Below are 18,049 nucleotides of genomic sequence, written 5' to 3' on the forward strand. Positions count from 1 at the left end.
AGTTCATTTCCCATCAGTTCTGGAAATGTCAATTATTGGATAAGAGCCAATTGAGAGCAGAGGTGGTATTCAGCCAGTTTGGGTGAATCAGTAATGGTGACCTGCGGGTGGGCCCGCCTATCCACCCGGGTGCAATCCCGTCTTATATCACTGTGCTTGTCAGACCTGGAAGCCATATTTGAGCCTTCAGGTCTGCCACAAATTCTACTGTGGGAAAATGGGAGGGGGGATTGTATAGAGCGAAGACGATATGTAGTCAAAATAAAATTCTTTTAGAAAGTCAAGGCCAATGTGTCCTGCAGCTATGCTGAGAAGAATGAGGAGGTATCTTCTGTTCCGGAGTGTACTTGATTGGTTCATTGTAATGGACATGTGGGTGAGGGACAAGGACTTGAACTTTCTTTTGAGTGAGAAAACCCCAGAAGCTCTCAGATTCAGGTTTTCCCAGATGTGCCTGTTATGACCTAGGCCCAAGTAGTTATTACCACACACAATCAGTCCTAAACGAACATATTTTATTAGAACACCTGAGAATTACCTCATTCTCAGCTTAGTCCAAATTAATTTCAAAACAAATTCTTCATAAACAGTCCTTCAGCCTCATCACCAACCTTTGTCTTCTTTGGAACCCTGCCAAAGGCTTTTCTTGGCAAAGTTTCAAAAGCAAGAGATGTTGACAAGAAACAAATGTAGCAATGTTGCTTTCCTACAAAGATCCCAAGAGCCGTTGCTGCTCTTTTAAGTCTTCTGGGAGGGGCCAATCATCTCCTGGCCTTACTCTCAAGTCGTCCTTTTTGCTTTAGCTGCTTTTGCCTTCTGGCAGCTCTTCGCATGCATGCACTAGGAACAGGCTCCTCCTTTTCCTCTGCCTCTCTGCTATCCGCCTCTAGAGACTCAGGAGTTTGCACATCGTTCCCAGATGGCCCTGGCCCCATCTCTGCCTCAGATGCAGAGCCCTCATCTGGGCCTTCCCCTGACTCCAGGACTGGCCCATTATCCTCCCCAGTCTCCTCACTGTCCAACTCCACTGCCAGCTCTGCAGGCTGCTGGTGGACCACAACAGTGCCAATATGACATTTCTAATAAAAACTAGCTTTGAGGAAACTCAAGCCTCAGAGTTTGATTTCATTGGGGGTGTTACTTGGAACACTGACATTACTTTTGATGCTGCATGCATGCATGGATGGTGCAAGTGAATGAATTGGCCTGTTGTTTGTGGCTGCTGATAAGATTTCTCCAACTGTTATGTGAATATAGCCCTTTCAGGAAGAAAAGTGTCCCTAACTTATTTCAGTGATAAACTATTGTTCAGCTTGCCTCTGGTGAAGTAATGCACTTTAAGGTTCCCATAATGTACTGATCGATCAGCCAACAGGTTCAACCTGTTGAAAACAAAGCATGAGTAAATGTTGCAAGTGTGAAGTGTCCATTGGTGAAGTGTTTGGGTTAAATGGGTTGTATAGAAATAACTAGAGACAGTCTTGTGAACAAGGGACCATGCTAGAAACTTGGAGAGCATGATTTCTAGTCCTGCATTGGGCACAAAGCTACTGGGTGACCCTTGGCCTGCTACTCTCTCAAACCATAGGAAAGAGGCAATGACAAAACCCTTCCAAAAATATTGCCGAAGTCTTCATGTCAGCTCCATTTGAGCCACACAAATCTGGCTGAAGTTGTGCGCTTGCAGCATCTGCTTCATGGTTGCAAGCCCAAACACATGGCCTCTGCTAAATAGGGGTTCTTTGTGCAGTGCAGATTTGGAAGGAAAGCCCCAATATCTTGGAGAAGAAGCATCAAGCTCTCATGAAGGTGATAGAGGAGGGAACACAGCTTGAGTCCTGGAGGACCAGCCTAGGAATGCTGCAGGAGGTCAATGCCCCTTCCTGGTAAGGGTAGGGAGGGTATGCTGGAGGAGAGGATAGTATGTGGAGCTTCTCTGATGATCTGGCCAGGACAACCTCTTGTTTGATTGGAAATGTCTCCTCTAAGGGATGGGCCCTACTGGCACAGTGCAGAGAGTAGCCATGCCCAGTTCCTGCAACCGTTCTTCATAGGTTTTAGCCTCCAGTCCCCTAATCATGTTTGTTTCTCTTCTCTGCACTCTTTCTAGAGTTTCAACATCCATTTTTATAGCACGGTGACCAAAACTGGATGCAGTATTCTAGGTGGACTTACTAAGAGTGGTATTAGTACCTCACATGATCTTGATTGAATCCTTCTGTTAATGCAATTTAGGATTGCATTGACTTTTTTTGGCTGCTATCACACACTGTTGGCTCATATTTAATTGGTTGTCCACTAAGATTCCAAGATCCCTCTCACAGTTACTGCTATTAAGCCTGGTTTCACCCAATCTGTATGTGAACTTTTGGTTTTTCTTGCTTAAGTGTAAAACTTTATTTTTCTCTACACTGAATTTAATTTTGTTAGATAGGGCCCAGTGTTCAAGTCTGTCAAGATCCATCTGAAGGAAACTGTTCTACTGGTTAATAGTTCTCACTGTTAGAAAAAAATTCCTTAGTGCTAGGTTACTTCTCTTCTTGGTTTCCATCCATTGTTTTTTGCCTTGCCTTTTTTTTTTTTTTAATAATAGGTTGACTCCATCTTCTTTGTGGTAGCCTCTCAAATATTGAAACACTGCTATCATGCCACACCTGCTCTTTCTTTTCACTAGATTAGACATACCTAATTCCTGTAATGGTTCTTCATATGTTTTAGTCTTCAGCCTCCTAACCATATTTCTTGCACTTTTCTGCACTCTTTCTAGCGTCTCTACATCTTTTTTAATAATATGGTGACCAAAATTGGATGCAGGATTCTAAGTGTGGTTTTACTAAGGCTTTGTTGTTCAGGCCAGGGCCCATTTTTATATGAAATTAAAGTGACCACAAGCAGATGTATGAATTATCCCAATTTGAGCCGAGGTGGCGCAGTGGTTAGAGTGCAGTACTGCAGCTACTTCAGCTGACTGCTAGTTCAGCAGATCAGTGGATCAAATCTCACCGGCTCAAGGTTAACTCAGCCTTCCATCCTTCCGAGGTGGGTAAAATGAGGACTCAGCTTGTTACGGGGCAATAGGCTATTTAGTATACTGTCTTTGGTGTAAGCCGCCCAGAGTCGTTGGAGAGTGGGCGGCATAAAAATATGACAAATAAATAAATAAATAAACTTCTGGCTGAGTGCTTATGCCCAATCTTACCCATCTTCCTTATATCACATCCATGAGGTGAGGTAGTCAGTCATCCAATTATATAGGAATTATTTTCTGGAAATCATGAGGCTGTACTTTAGCTCCTCTCTTCTTTAAGATCTACATAACTGCATTAACCAGTTGGATAATTCAGATTATTTTTATCCTAATTTTTCAAACGGTATCTCTCTGCTCTCCTTATGTTGATGACACTGAAATCTTGAGTCCAAAATTGCAAATAAACTATGATAAAATTACAATAATGGCATTTTAATAACCCTCCTGCAATTGTACAATTATTTCTGGCATATCAACAAGATTCCCATTGTACAAGTGTCATGTTTAAAATATCTTGGTGGGGCATTTCAGGGCTCCACTAAGGGCACAGGGCAAATATGATATCATGACTGCTCAAAATAGCTCAGCAGCCATCTTTCATTTCTACATCAGCTTGGAGCATTTCCTAGGATTTTCCTGTTCTAAATTCCTCTGGGTCACATTTATACATTTCTTCTGGTTGTAAGCTGCTCTTTTGTATTCAGGTCTGGCCTCAGAATGATAATGTAGCATTTGGGGATGAAGATGCAACCCAGCAGTCCAGCACTGGAAGCCAAGATGGAAAAGACCTGCACAGCCACCATATATTTCCCTTTGGTGCTCAGGTAAGTGGGCACAAAAGTCACCCAGACGCTACAGAAGACCAGCATGCTGAAGGTGATTAGCTTGGCTTCGTTGAAGGTCCCAGGTAGATTCCTAGCCAGGAAAGCCACCATGAAGCAGATGGCAGCCAGGAAGCCCAAGTAGCTGAGCGTGATGTAGAACATGACAACAGAGTCTTGGTTGCATTGCAGGATGATCACTCCATGCTGGGAGTGGAAGTCAGAGTCAGGGAATGGGGGAGAAACTCCCAGCCAGCTGGAGCATATGATAATTTGGACAGCAGAACAAGAAATGATGATGGAGTTGGCCAGGCTCTTCCCCAACCATCTCTTCACTCGGTTTCCTGGTTTTGTGGCCAGGAAAGCCAGCATCACAGTGATTGTTTTGGCCAAGAGAGAAGAAATGGCAACTGAGAAGATGATGCTGAAAAAAGTTTGTTGGAGAAGGCAGGTGGTTTTTCTTGGTTGACCCATAAAGAGAAAAGGAGACAAGAAGCAAAGCAGGAGGAAGACCAGGAGGATGTAAGAGAGGTCTCGGTTGTTGGCTTTGACAATGGGAGTTTCTCTATATTTAATTGATACGATTAAGACAAGGCTTGTGGTTAGGAATAAGAGAAGGGCAAAAGAAAGAAGGATGATTCCCAGATATTCTTCATAAGACAGGAAGGATATAACTTTGGAGATACATTGGATTCTGTCCTCATTTGGATATTTATCATCTGGACACTTGGTGCATTTTTCTGTATCTTAGAAAACAAAAAAGCTATTTTTAAAAATATTCCGTCCTCTTATATTTGGAAAAAAAAAATTCTTGGGGCAAAAGATGATACCCTGAGCATTTTCAAAGAAGCATTTGTTAACAGTTGAAACCCCCCCACCCCCCCCCCCAAAAAAAATAGAGAATATAATTGTATATCTCTATCTCTATTGCTAAGGTCTATCAAACTGGGGAAAGTCTTAGGACATGAGTGATTTCTTCTGTGATGTGTAGAACTTCATAGGAAGCTATATTATTAGAGTAAAAAAGGAAAGAGTTAACCTTTCTAAGGAAATATTTTGAATTATGTTGGATGGCATTTGTTAATATACTGGATTCAGAGCAGAGGTGGTATTCAGCCGGTTCGGACTAGTTCAGGTGAACCAGTAGCTCTGATGATCAGTTGGCCCTGCTAACCCACCCTCGCTCTATCCTGACTTTATTTCCTGCTTTGTAGCTCACCTCAATCGTGCTGCTCAGCTGATTTCCCCCCCTTTCGCTGACTTGGAAGGTAAGCAGCTGAGCTTCTAAATTCTCAATTTTCAGCACTGCATGCAACTCCCTTAAATGGATGTGTGTGCGTGCGCACACAAAGCACTGCGCACCAAACTGATTGTTAAACCGGCAGCATCCCACCACTGATCCAGAGGATGTTTCTCTTGTAAAATCTAGTTGGCTGGCAGAGAAACTAATCTTACAAAGTATCTGGAATGGCTACTGGCAGCAGTGGTACATTTTATGTAATGAGCTGCCCACATAACTGTCCACATCACTTCATTGTGAACTAACTACACCTTCTCTGTAATGCTGTAGAGTGCATTGCAATAATCCTTCCAGAAGGTGAATTCCTCAAGTTTCAAAGAACTCAGATGTTCCTAGAAAGATAAATGTGAAAGATCACATTCAAACTAAAAGCAGAAGAGATATTTTCTCTGGCAATAGGAAAGCTTGACCAATCTGCCACATTGTTCAATCTCTACCTAGCTACTCCTTTCAGAATCCTTTCAGTATTTTTATTTGTTTGTTTGTTTGTTTGTTTGTTTGCTTGCTTGCTTGCTTGCTTGTTGTTTGTTTGTTTGTTTTGCCATCATTTTGGGATTACCCTTAGACAAAAAGTTGTGCAGATTGAATATAAAGAAAAAGTAGTTGAGCTTCAAACTATCTTTTAACTTGCAGTTCCATGGAGATGCCGTGAATGAATCCACTTCCACAAGGCCTGATTTTTTTTTCTTTAGTGTCACCCACCTTCCTGAGTGGAGATGGTCCCCTCTGGACAAGGAATACAGTCATAGCAGCAAACTGGCTCTCCTTCTTGAGCCCTCTTGACAAATCCAGGATGACATTTTTCCACACATTTGGACTGAGGAAGAGACTAAGCAGAAAAACAAAGCATTCCAAAGAAAATATGTTAGCACCAACCATCCTGAAATGCTGACATCAAAGTAAAAGTGACTACTCTGTTTCTAGAACTGTAGGGATATGAAATAGAGGTGAGTTCATAAGAACAGGTCCCTCATAACATGTGAGGGCATCTTTGCTGCAGCACATGGGACATGAGTATGAGCTCTGGGTCAGGAAGAGATATTTCTAAGGCCCAGATACGTATGCAAAAATGGATCCTTCCTATTGAAGAACTACAATTAGATAACAACAACAAATTTAACTGATAACAAATATAGGTTTGTTCATTAGTTAAATCTGGAGCTTCCGGACAGATTTGAAGCAGCTAACAATCAAGATGAAAAATTGTATTCAAGGGGTTTTCAGATGGGGGGCCTTCTTACAAGTCTACCAAAGAGCTTTGGTAGCGCAGTGGACTAATGCACTGTTATTAACATCTGCTGCTTGCAATTACTGCAAGTTCAAATCCCACCAGGCTCAAGGTTGACTCGGCCTTCCATCCTTTCAAAGGTAGGTAAAATGAGGACCCAGATTGTGGGGGCAATAAGCTGACTTTGTATAAATATACAAAAGTATGAAGGCTATTGCTTAACGCATTGTAAGCCGCCCTGAGTCTCCGGAGAAGGGCGGCATATAAATTAAAGCAAAAAAACAAAAACAAAACAAAACTCATTTCCTTTCAAATTGTCCCTCATTACGTCAGATATCAGAAAAGGCTTCTCTTTCAGTCATATTTCAATGCTTCACTCTTCTTGGTCAGGGCATTATCTCCCATCAGACCAATCATTATGATTCATGTGAACAGAAACCCTTGGACCTGCTTCCTAGGAGCAGGTGGCCTATTTCTCTATCTCAGTGGGATGAAAAATTGCAATGGATAATTCAGGGTGGGCATGGCCATAGTAGGCATGGCCATGAGGTGTGACAGGCAGCACTCGGCCTCCTGCACTCCCTTGGGAGCAAAAACAGGCCATGGGGGGGGGGGAAATGCCATCCCCCCATGCCCCGTTTTGGCCCTATCCCTCCCTGTAGCCTCCTGGGAGCGAAAATGGGCCACGAGGGGCACACTGTTCCCCCTCTGCACCACATTTCGGGCCTAGTAGGCCTCCCTACACTTACCTGGGAGCCAGAATGGTTAGGGTTAGGGACTCCTGGAAGGGGGAGGGTGGGGAAGAGTCAGCCAGCAATTTATCTATTGGTTCACCTGAACTGGCCCGAACTGGCTGAATTCAACCACTGGATAATATTGGCCAGATGTGGGTTGCTTAAAAACATCTTGCCCTGCCCTTTCATGGAACACTGTCCCCAATCAAGAAAAGGTAGGTCCTCATTCCAAAACTTATTTCAAACTGGGACCAACAGAATCTCCATCCAGTCTTGATTCAATTTCATTGAATTCAGTCCAAACCTGCATTCAGGCACTGGTCAACATAATTGCCTTATTCTTTGCTATTTGAGGATAAGAGAACCACAATTCCTAGCACTTGATGTCGTCTCATACTCTTTTCATGTGGCTTCCCCATTTCAACAGTAAATCATGGTTTGTAGGCTTAGCCAATGAAACATAACTTATGAGATGGGTTGGAACCCTTTGAAAAATAGTGAAAAGACAATTATTTCTCCCACCCTGCTGTGTAACTTTAGCCATGATAGATGATCTTGATTGATAATAAGTCTTTGTCTGTCAAGAGTCACCAGTTTGTTTTTGATGAAATCTTTCCGTGGTAAAAACACCCAGCTCACGATCTCCAGATCAGCCTTTAAATCTCCATTGAGGTCCCAGTACAGTTTGAATTCAGAAATATTGCAAAACTCATTCTTCTCCAGAAAGGGATGGAACTAGAATGGGAACATTCAGGAAATTTAAAAAGTGATAAACTTGATAACATCCCTTTTTGTCTGTTCTCATTTGAATCTTTCTTCAACAGTGGTCTAACTTATAAATGTTCTTAGTTGTAAAAACTAAGAATATCTTCAAAACTGAAAAAGAGAGGTTCAGCAAAATCTGATGCGGTAAAAAAAATGTAATTGACAAAATTAGTCAATTTTTGATTTGTCAAAAAGAAAGATTTTCTGGTACATCAGATTGGAAATACACTCATATGATCTTATTCTACTTTGTTGTAAGGCTATATAAAGAGAATATTTATTTATTCATTTATTTATCTATCTATCACATTTATATGCCATTCATCTTTTAGTGTGAGGCAATTGAGCACGTCTGAAAGTACAAATGTCCAAGCAGACCTTTTTACAGCTTGTAAATTTAGAGACAATCTTTTATTTATTTATTTATTTGTTTATTTATTTATTTATTTAGTTAGTTAGTTAGTTAGTTAGTTAGTTAGTTAGTTAGTTAGTTTGTCAAATATGTACGAGAAAACAGGGATAAATATAAACATGGACATGAACACAGGAAATGAGTACGAATAAATGGGGACATTAGGACAGGGATGGTAGGCACGCTGGTGCACTTATGCACGCCCCCTTACAGACCTCTTAGGAATGGGGTGAGGTCCACGGTAGACAGTTTAAGGTTAAAGTTTTGGGGGTTTGAGGATGTAACAACAGAGTCAGGTAGTGCATTCCAGGCATTGACCACTCTGTTACTGAAGTCATATTTTCTGCAATCGAGTTTGGAGCGGTTTACCTTGAGTTTATATCTATTATTTGCTCATGTATTGTTGTGATTGAAGCTGAAGTAGTCATTGACAGGTAGGAAGTTGTAGCTGAGTTTCTCTTTCTGCCCAATATGCAGTTGTGGGCACCTCCCTCCTCCACATCTTCTCTGATTACACTTTTTAAAATAGATTATGGGACTGCTGGCAATATAGCATGATTTCAATAAGCATTAATAAACTAATAATGGATCTGATGTTTAGGAACCTAGTGAAATGAGGGCTGGGTGGTATAATAATTAAGTGGATAAAACTATTTTTAAACTTGTAATTCCCGCCCACCCCCCAAAAAAGACAAAGCTTCCAGAAAAACATTTATGATTTTCTGATAGGGAAAAGTGCATAAGTAAAATTTATAAGGAAAATATTTTACTTTAGCAACTAGGATTTGACAAACTATGGTGTCTCCTATAAGAACAAAGCTGTGTATAGCAGCTGCAATGCAGACCTTTCATTAAGATTTTATTTCTACTTTTATCATTATATATTTACTGTGTGCTGGTCACTGATTATAATAAATTGTTGTTGTTGTTGTTAGTTGCGAAGTCGTGTCCGACGCATCGCGACCACATGGACAACGTTCCTCCAGGCCTTCCTGTCCTCTACCATCCTCTGGAGTCCATTTAAGCTCACGCCTACTTCTTCAGTGACTCCATCCAGCCACCTCATTCTCTGTCATCCCCTTCTTCTTTTGCCCTCAATCTTTTCCAGCAATAGTATTTTAAATGTGATTTGATTTGCTAGTAATCATATAATTAATTTTGTGGCAATGTCAATGAATGATTCAGATGAATAGAACAGAACAAAACAGAACAGAACAGAACAGAACAGAACAGAATAGAATTCTTAATTGGCCAAATGTGATTGGACACACAAGGAATTTGTCTTAGTGCATACACTCTCAGTGTACATAAAAGAAAAGATACATGAAATGGAATTTAATGGCTACCAGTTGATAACTGATATCAAATTGGATGCTTAAATGTATAATTTAGACCAGGAGTGGGCAACTGTGGCCCTTTTACAACCTGTGGACTTCAACTCCCAGAATTCCTGAGACAGCCAAGCTGGCTCAGGAATTCTGGGAGTTGAAGTCCACAGGTTGTAAAAGGGCCACAGTTGCCCACCCCTGATTTAGACCCATAGCTAACATTCAAAACACAACTTCATGGTTTAGTAAAATAGGTTGGAAAAAACCCTGAATGGAATTTAAGAGAGAGAGAAAAATACAAAGTCTTCCACATTGAAGAGATGAAAGCGGAGTAAGAAGGATGAGGAATTAGTTGACAGTAAGCTTCTCCTGGAAAGTAGGCAAATGCGTAGGGATTCAGATTTGGGAGTAATCTCAACTCGAGAACCAGGTCTCCTTGGAGGCACCCTGCTTGGACAAGGCATTGTACAACACCTGGATCAGGTTTAGGGAAGGGCTTTGAAGGCAAAGAAGAGATCAGAGGATCTGCTGTTATCCTTGAGGAAAGGCAACAAGAAGAGCCATATTGGTCTACTGAAGCAGAAATCAGCAGGAATCTGGGAGCACTTTTTCTAATTAGTGCAATCACATAGCTGGAGAAAGGAGGATATAGCAACCACCCAACAACTGAAAGATGTTACATAAACACTCTAGCATCATTAGGCCAGCGAGCCACCATGCCTCTGGATCATGTTCAGGGAAGGATAGAAAATGAAAAGACAAGAGTAGAAGAGTTGCTTTTAGCCTTGAGGAAAGACAAGAAGTTGTAGAAACATGTTGGTCTATGGGCGCTGAAACCAGGAGTGTGGGATCACCTTTTCCATCTTCCAAAATCTCCAGCTTGGAGAAGGGAAGATACAGTACAACATTCTTCCATATAATTTAAAGATGTTCTACAGAAGCTTGCAATCTTTTCACTGTTATTCCAGAGTGCAGGACATGGGAAAATGAATTCAATTACACTAGAGATGTTTCTGACTTGAATAAGGGTTGGGGTGGGGGGACATCTTAAAAGAAGAAGAGTTTTAGTGCTGAGCCAAAGAACCGGGCATGTTCCGTCTCCCCTACACTGATTGTCTTAATGCAAAGACTGAACAGCCATTAGTCAGAGAAGCGTTAACTGGGATTCCTGCAGAGAGGATGGGTTGAGCTAGATCCTCTGAGATTTTCCTTCAAATTTATGAAGGTAGAATTCTATGATGCTAATCATAAAACCCATACATACATGAATTTATTTTAAAATAAATACATCTTTTAAAAATTAGCACATATTTTAAACTATACCATACTTCCCTTTCTTGTGAAATTATCACCTGAGCAATTATCTATCTATCTATCTATCTATCTATCTATCTATCTATCTATCTATCTATCTATCTATCTATCTATCTATCCATCCATCCATCCATCCATCCATCTATCTATCTATCATCTATCTATCTATCTTTATTTATTTTTATTTATTTATTTTATTCAATTTGTATACCGCCCTTCTCCTAGTGGACTCAGGGTGGTGCACAGCCAGAACTAAAACATATAACAATACAAAATTTAAAATTATTAAAAGAATTATATAATTTGGCCCAATTTTAAAACAATTCAAATTAAAACCCATTGACAGATTAAAAGCTAAACAACTAAAAAACTAAAAAAGGTTGTGCATCACTTACGCTGTTTCCTGGACCAACAATCCCTACTCAGAGTCACTCATGCCCTAGTCATTTCACATCTTGACTGTCAGATGTAAATGCCTTATTCCCTAATGTGTAAATAATGTATATATGGGATATCGGGGGTTAACTTATTCTTTGTTTCCTAATGTATTCATAATTCACCACTCCCATTCTTGACTCCACCCTTTGTATATATAAGGAGCCACCCTCACCATTTTCCTTGCTTCTATCTGTGAATATTCAGTGAATATAGAATGCCTGTTATGATTAAAGAGAAATATATTTAAACCTCTAATCTTTATTATCATTATTGAGTCTGATCCTAAAAATATTGCAACAAGCTGGTAGCAGAGGATGGTTAATTGACTCAATAAATACTTAAAAATGTCTAAGAAAGATAGGCCCAACACCAGGGCCTACAGCAAAGAAATAGAAACTGAACAAGAAATAATCAACGAATCCACAAACGCGATTTCGAGAGAATCCGAAGAGTACACCACAGAAGAAGAAGAACTAATAAATGAAAATAATGACCAGGAGGAAATCGAAATAGAAAATAACGAACTCAGGTCAGAAATATTGAAGCTATTAAAAAGCCAGAAGAATGATGAAAGTCTCATCGCGAATCTCCAAGAAATGCTGAAAAACAGCGGAGCAGCGAGAGAGAAAAACATCGTCAAAGAGAAACCCAAAGACCAAAAAACTGTGAGTGATATGACTACAGAGAAAGTCATTATGAAAAAGAAAAGATGTGATACCGCGCGAAATTTTGAGTGGCAGCCATCTTGGTTTCAACAAGCCTCCAAAGGGAGCGAAGCAGAGCCAATCAAAATGCTCAGTTCAAAATTTCTGGCGCGAAAAACGTTATCAGACAACGAAAGTGAAAAGGAAGATTCGAATTCTCCAGAAGAACCCGAATCAGAAAGCGAAGACGATTTAACCAAATCCCAAATAAAATCAGCAATGAAGACGCTTTTTGCTGCATTTGGGCCAAAATTAAAAATTTCCAAAGCGCCAACGAAGAAGCAAGAGAACAAGCCGATACCTCAAGACCTACACGCTCCCATCCTGACTTCGAGAGCGACGACGCCCGAGCCCAGAGAGCCATGCCGATTCCGCCCCACGCCGCAGACCGGATCAAATACCAACGCACACAAGAGAAAGAGAAGAACAGTCGCCGCCATCAGAACTCCTAAAACCGAGCCAGAGACCGACTCGTCTGAAGAGGAGCAGAGCGAACGAGCTGAAATGGAGAGAACCTTCCACGACGATGCCAAAGAAGAAATGAGCAACGCGCATGTGCGAAACCACGTAGACAGTCTGGAAAGACTTGAACTGGCCAGAGAACCACGCAGACTCGTTGCGAGCATCCCCATGCCGTTTTGCAATTTCCTGCACTTGCGAGATCACGGACTACCTCAGGTTGTAAGTAATGGACAAAATAATGTGGGAAACTTACCCAGTGACTTCCCAAAACTTAGAGTTGATGGCATTAATTTGCAAGAGTGGTATCAACAGCTCCAGGTTGTCTTTATGAAAGAAAATTTACTATTATTTATCACTAGTCCTCCAAGAAGACCTTGGACTTTAAAAATAGATTGTTTACATCATAGAGCATTCTTCTTAATAATATCTAGCGTATCTCCTGCAATGTATCATAGTATCAAACCAAACCTAACTGTTTCAGAAATAATTCAATGCATGTTTAATCTGTTTCACAGCGACAGTGTAGCTACCACTACAAGAATGTCTAAGGATTTCTTTTCTTCCAGAGTAAAACCAGGGGTTTCCATAAGTGAGCATTTGATATCTCTAAACAAAATAAGAGCTGAGCTGCATCTGAGGGGGGAAGTGATTTCAGATCAAACAATGAAAAGTGTTATTATCAATTCACTTGATTCATCATGGGATAGTTTTATGTCACACTTAGACACCATCAATCTAGGATATTTATCCATAGAGAGTCTATCTAACAAATTGATAGCAGAAGACAATTCAAGAAAAAATCGTTCTAGCAATCACACAGAACACAAATCTTTTAGGAAGGTAGCTTTCCAAGAAAAATACAATGAAGCTTTTAAATGCCACAATTGTGGGTCCAGGGAACACAATAGAAGAGACTGTCCCAAAATATCAAAGGAGAGACATAGGCCAGAATATAGAAGCAGATACAATTATAGACAGTCTTCCACAGATAGATATAAATATAGAAGCCCACCAAATTACAGAGAAAGTAGAGGGGGTAGAGAAAATTCAAAAGAGAGAAAATCTGGTTCACTGAATGGACTAAATAAACAAGACAGCACTAAAACACAACAAAATGAGAACAATAATTGGCTTATCGATTCTGGGGCAACCAATCACACCACTAATAACAAAAATATTCTGTCTTCATTTACAGAAGATAAGTTTGTAATAAAGGTAGCTAATCAAGAAAAGGTTCAAGTATTAGGCAGAGGAAACATAACATTGCCTGGTCTAGGAAAAATAGAGGGGGTATTGTTAATTCCTGAAATACCTCATAACATACTAAGTGTCATAAAACTAAGTAGAGATTCTGACATCAATATAGTTTTCTCAAAGGGGAAAGCAACTTTAGAGAAGGACAAAACAAATGTAGGCACTGTGATGATTAAAGGAGGCCTACCCTATCTGGTAACAAAAGAAAGATGGTTACATAACATTGATTCAAATATGGAAGATTGTATTGAGGCAGATGATGAAAATGTTAGTAACAGTGACAATGATGAATGTAAAATATCTCATGATCACACAAATACACACAAAGAGAAGAAACCAAGAATAGGTAAACCAATTCATGATGAGTGTGCTCACATCTTACATAGGAAGTTAGGACATGCAAGTTTTCCTGTAGTACAAAAAATGACTGAACACGCAGAAGGAGTCAAAATAAAAAATTGTGAAAATTATTTGGAATGCTCAGTATGTAAATCCACTAAACTAAAAACTAGTCCCAGGCCAAAAAAATCCAACAGATCAACTAACAAAATTTTTGACTTAGTACATATGGACTTAGTTGGTCCATTAACTCCATCAATCACTTATAGAAAACGTTACTTCCTAACAATAGTAGATGACTACAGTCGCTATGGTTTTGTTTACACATTAAAACACAAGGATGAAACCTTTCAGAAATTTAAGGAATTCTACAAACGCATAGAAACACAACATAATATCAGAATAAAACAAATTATGACAGATAGGGGATGTGAATTCATGTCTAAAGAATTCTCCCAATGGTTAAAGGATAGAGGAATGCTACATTTCACGTCTAGTCCATTTTCTGCATTCCAAAACGGGATTGCAGAGAGAAAGAATTCCACACTACAAACCATGATTAGGTGCACATTAGAGGATGCTGGTTTAGGCAAACAATTTTGGTCAGAAGCCTTACATTATTCAAATTACACTCAAAATAGAACCTGGTCCAGTATTGTGAATAAAACACCATATGAGGTGATGTATAATAGGAAACCCAAATTAGCACACATGCACATATTTGGAGTCACTGCAGACGTACACATACCCAAACAGTTGAGAAGAAAGGGAGAAAACGTATCCAGAAGATTAAGATTTATGGGATATGAAACTGGCACCAAAGGGTACAGATTCATTGATAATAGTAACAAATTTATAGTCTCCAGAACAGCTGTGTTCCATGAACAAGCCAATTGGTCTAAATTACATCTTAATGAAATATTTCCAGATAAATGCAAAGATACAAAATCTTGTGAGGAAGGAACAATAGAAAATCAAAATATCAACAAAAATACAAACAAAACCAGAACTTGGACAAATAGTCAGCACAAAATAAAGACAGACACATTAACAAAAAAGGAAGCAAGATATTTGCATGACAACCATAGCAAACCTGAAAGAGCTATTAGAAACAATAGAAATCAAATACCAGGTAAATACAGAGATTACATAATGCATATGGATGGTGAACAAATAACACCTAATACATATGAGGAAGTATTAAAACTCCCTTATGAAGAAAAGGAAAAATGGGAACTAGCTATGAAAAAGGAGATGGAAAGTTTGCAAGGATTAAATGTATTCACACCTGCGACTGCACCTAAAGATAAAACAATCATAGGTACTAGGTGGATTTATAAAATTAAAAATCTAGAAGGAGGCAATACTCTATACAAAGCCAGATTAGTTGCACAAGGTTATGCACAAAAATATCCGGAGGACTATACTGACACATACTCCCCCACAGTGAGAACAGAGAGTGTTAAAACAGCTCTGGTAGTGGCATCTGCACTCAATCTTGATGTATTTCAATATGACATACAGACCGCGTACTTACACGCAAAACTAGATAAGGAAATATATGTAAGGGCACCACACAGTCAATACACTAATAAGAATGAAATCTGGCTATTGAACAAGAGTCTATACGGGTTAAAACAATCTGGCAAAAGATGGTATGATTGTTTGGTAAAAGTACTTAAGACCATGGATTTTAACGCTACCACCGCTGATAACTGTTTCTTTGTAAAAAAAAGCGATGATCACATTGAATTCGTGTTAATTTATGTAGATGATATTTTATATATAGGAAAACACAAGGAGAGAAGAGAAACCTTTGTAAATAAGCTAAACGAACATTTTTCGTTGAAATCTCTAGGTAAAGTAAACAAATACCTTGGTGTACAAATTAACAAAACTAGAAGGGGATTCAAACTTACTCAGAAAGATAAGATTATTGAACTTCTAAACAAATGCAATTTAAACAATGCTAAACCATGTGACACTCCTATGCAAACTGATTTCCTTAGAAACACTGATGAGTCTTCCCCTGAATTCAAAGATAATACATTTTATAGATCAGTCATAGGTTCACTTCTTTATATATCTAATTGGACCAGGCCAGATATTGCATTACCTCTCAATTTATTGTCAAGACATGTTAGTAAACCAACTATGTATCATTGGGAAGCTGTCAAAAGAATTCTAAGATATCTAAAAAGTACATTAGACTTTTGTTTAGTATTAGAACCTAGTAATGACAAAGAACCAAAACTTACTTGTTACGCAGATGCGGATTGGGCTGGAGATATATCATGCAGAAAGAGCACTTCTGGTTATATTTTTCTATTAAATAACTGTCCAGTTTACTGGTACACTGGTAAACAAGAACTGGTAGCCACTTCAACCACAGAAGCGGAATATGTTTGTTTATCCAAAGCTGCAAATAACCTTGTATGGTTTAATGATTTGATTTCAGATGTCTGGAAAAAACCTGCTTTACCTTTTGTTATGCATGAAGATAATAAAGCAGCCATTGAAATATCCAGATCCGATGCCATTGGACAAAGATCCAGGCATATAGATATAAAGTTTAAACATGTGAGACAATTGTCTCAAGATGGATTTATCAAAGCAGTGCATTGTGATACCTCTGAACAATTAGCTGACATATTAACGAAGCCTTTACCTTCTAAACAGCACAAATATTTAACTTCAAAATTATATGTCTTATATTGTCCTGAATCTGAATGTAATTGGTGTTGTATAGCGAACCGGCATTTAGAGGGGGATTTGTCAGATGTAAATGCCTTATTCCCTAATGTGTAAATAATGTATATATGGGATATCGGGGGTTAACTTATTCTTTGTTTCCTAATGTATTCATAATTCACCACTCCCATTCTTGACTCCGCCCTTTGTATATATAAGGAGCCACCCTCACCATTTTCCTTGCTTCTATCTGTGAATATTCAGTGAATATAGAATGCCTGTTATGATTAAAGAGAAATATATTTAAACCTCTAATCTTTATTATCATTATTGAGTCTGATCCTAAAAATATTGCAACATTGACTATTGCAACACGTTCTACACGGGGCTGCTCTTGAAGAGCATCCAGAAGCTCCAGTTGGTGCAAAATGCAGTGGCCTGCATGGTTTTGTGCAGACCCCGGTGTGCACACGTATCACCTCTCCTGCGGGAGCTGCATCGGCTGCCGATTTGCTTCCGGGTGCAATTCAAGGTGCTGGTTGTCACCTCTAAAGCCCTTCATGACTTGGGACCAGGTTATCTGAGGGACCATCTCTTGCCAGTCACCTGTACCCGACCCATTAGAGCGAGGAGGCAGGGAATGCTGCAGGTCCCATCCCCGAGGGAGATACACCTGATGGGACCCAGAAGAAGGGCCTTCTCCATGGTGGCTCCCTCTCTCTGGAACATCATTGCCCCAGAGATTAGAACGGCCCCCATCCTAATTCTCTTCTGGAAGGCGCTGAAGACCTGGTTCTGCCAGTGGGCCTGGGGAACCCAGAGTGGGAGGGAGCCCATTAAATGGCTCATGTGATCAGGTGTTGCTGGGGCAGCGGCTGGGGGGTTAATTTTACTATATTATATTAATTTTTTTGATTCTTTTTATGAGTTTTATTGTTTTAAATAAAACAATATATTTATTGTTTTATATTCTGTAAGCCGCCTTGAGTCACCATGAGAGAATAGGCAGCAATATAAATTCAATAAATAAATGAATAAATAAATAAATTAGATTGGCCAAACCTATACCACATGGATCCGGATAGGTTCCTGACAGAGCTTGGGCCATTCCCTGAGGCTCTGGCTCACAACTCGACTGAAGAACTGGTGGCCACCTGGGATAGGGCAGCCACTGGAGCTTTGGATCGCATCGTGCCTTTGCGGCCTCTGACCCGGTGCCGATCCCAGGTGG

At 39.8% G+C, this 18,049-nt stretch overlaps 1 protein-coding gene across 1 annotated transcript in view; it reads right to left on the reverse strand.

Annotated features, from left to right (window-relative positions):
* Positions 1-1,285: 1,285 nt before the first annotated feature.
* Positions 1,286-18,049, reverse strand: part of LOC148115910 (vomeronasal type-2 receptor 26-like) — a 50,339-nt gene continuing 33,575 nt past the window's right edge. The window contains exon 9 of the mRNA XM_087885284.1: positions 1,286-1,382. Coding sequence (XP_087741410.1) covers positions 1,286-1,382 — 97 coding nt within the window. The remainder of the gene's footprint in view (positions 1,383-18,049) is intronic.

Source organism: Pantherophis guttatus, chromosome 2, assembly GCF_059756535.1.
Source record: "Pantherophis guttatus breed Tessera chromosome 2, ASM5975653v1, whole genome shotgun sequence".
Lineage (NCBI taxonomy): Eukaryota > Metazoa > Chordata > Lepidosauria > Squamata > Colubridae > Pantherophis > Pantherophis guttatus.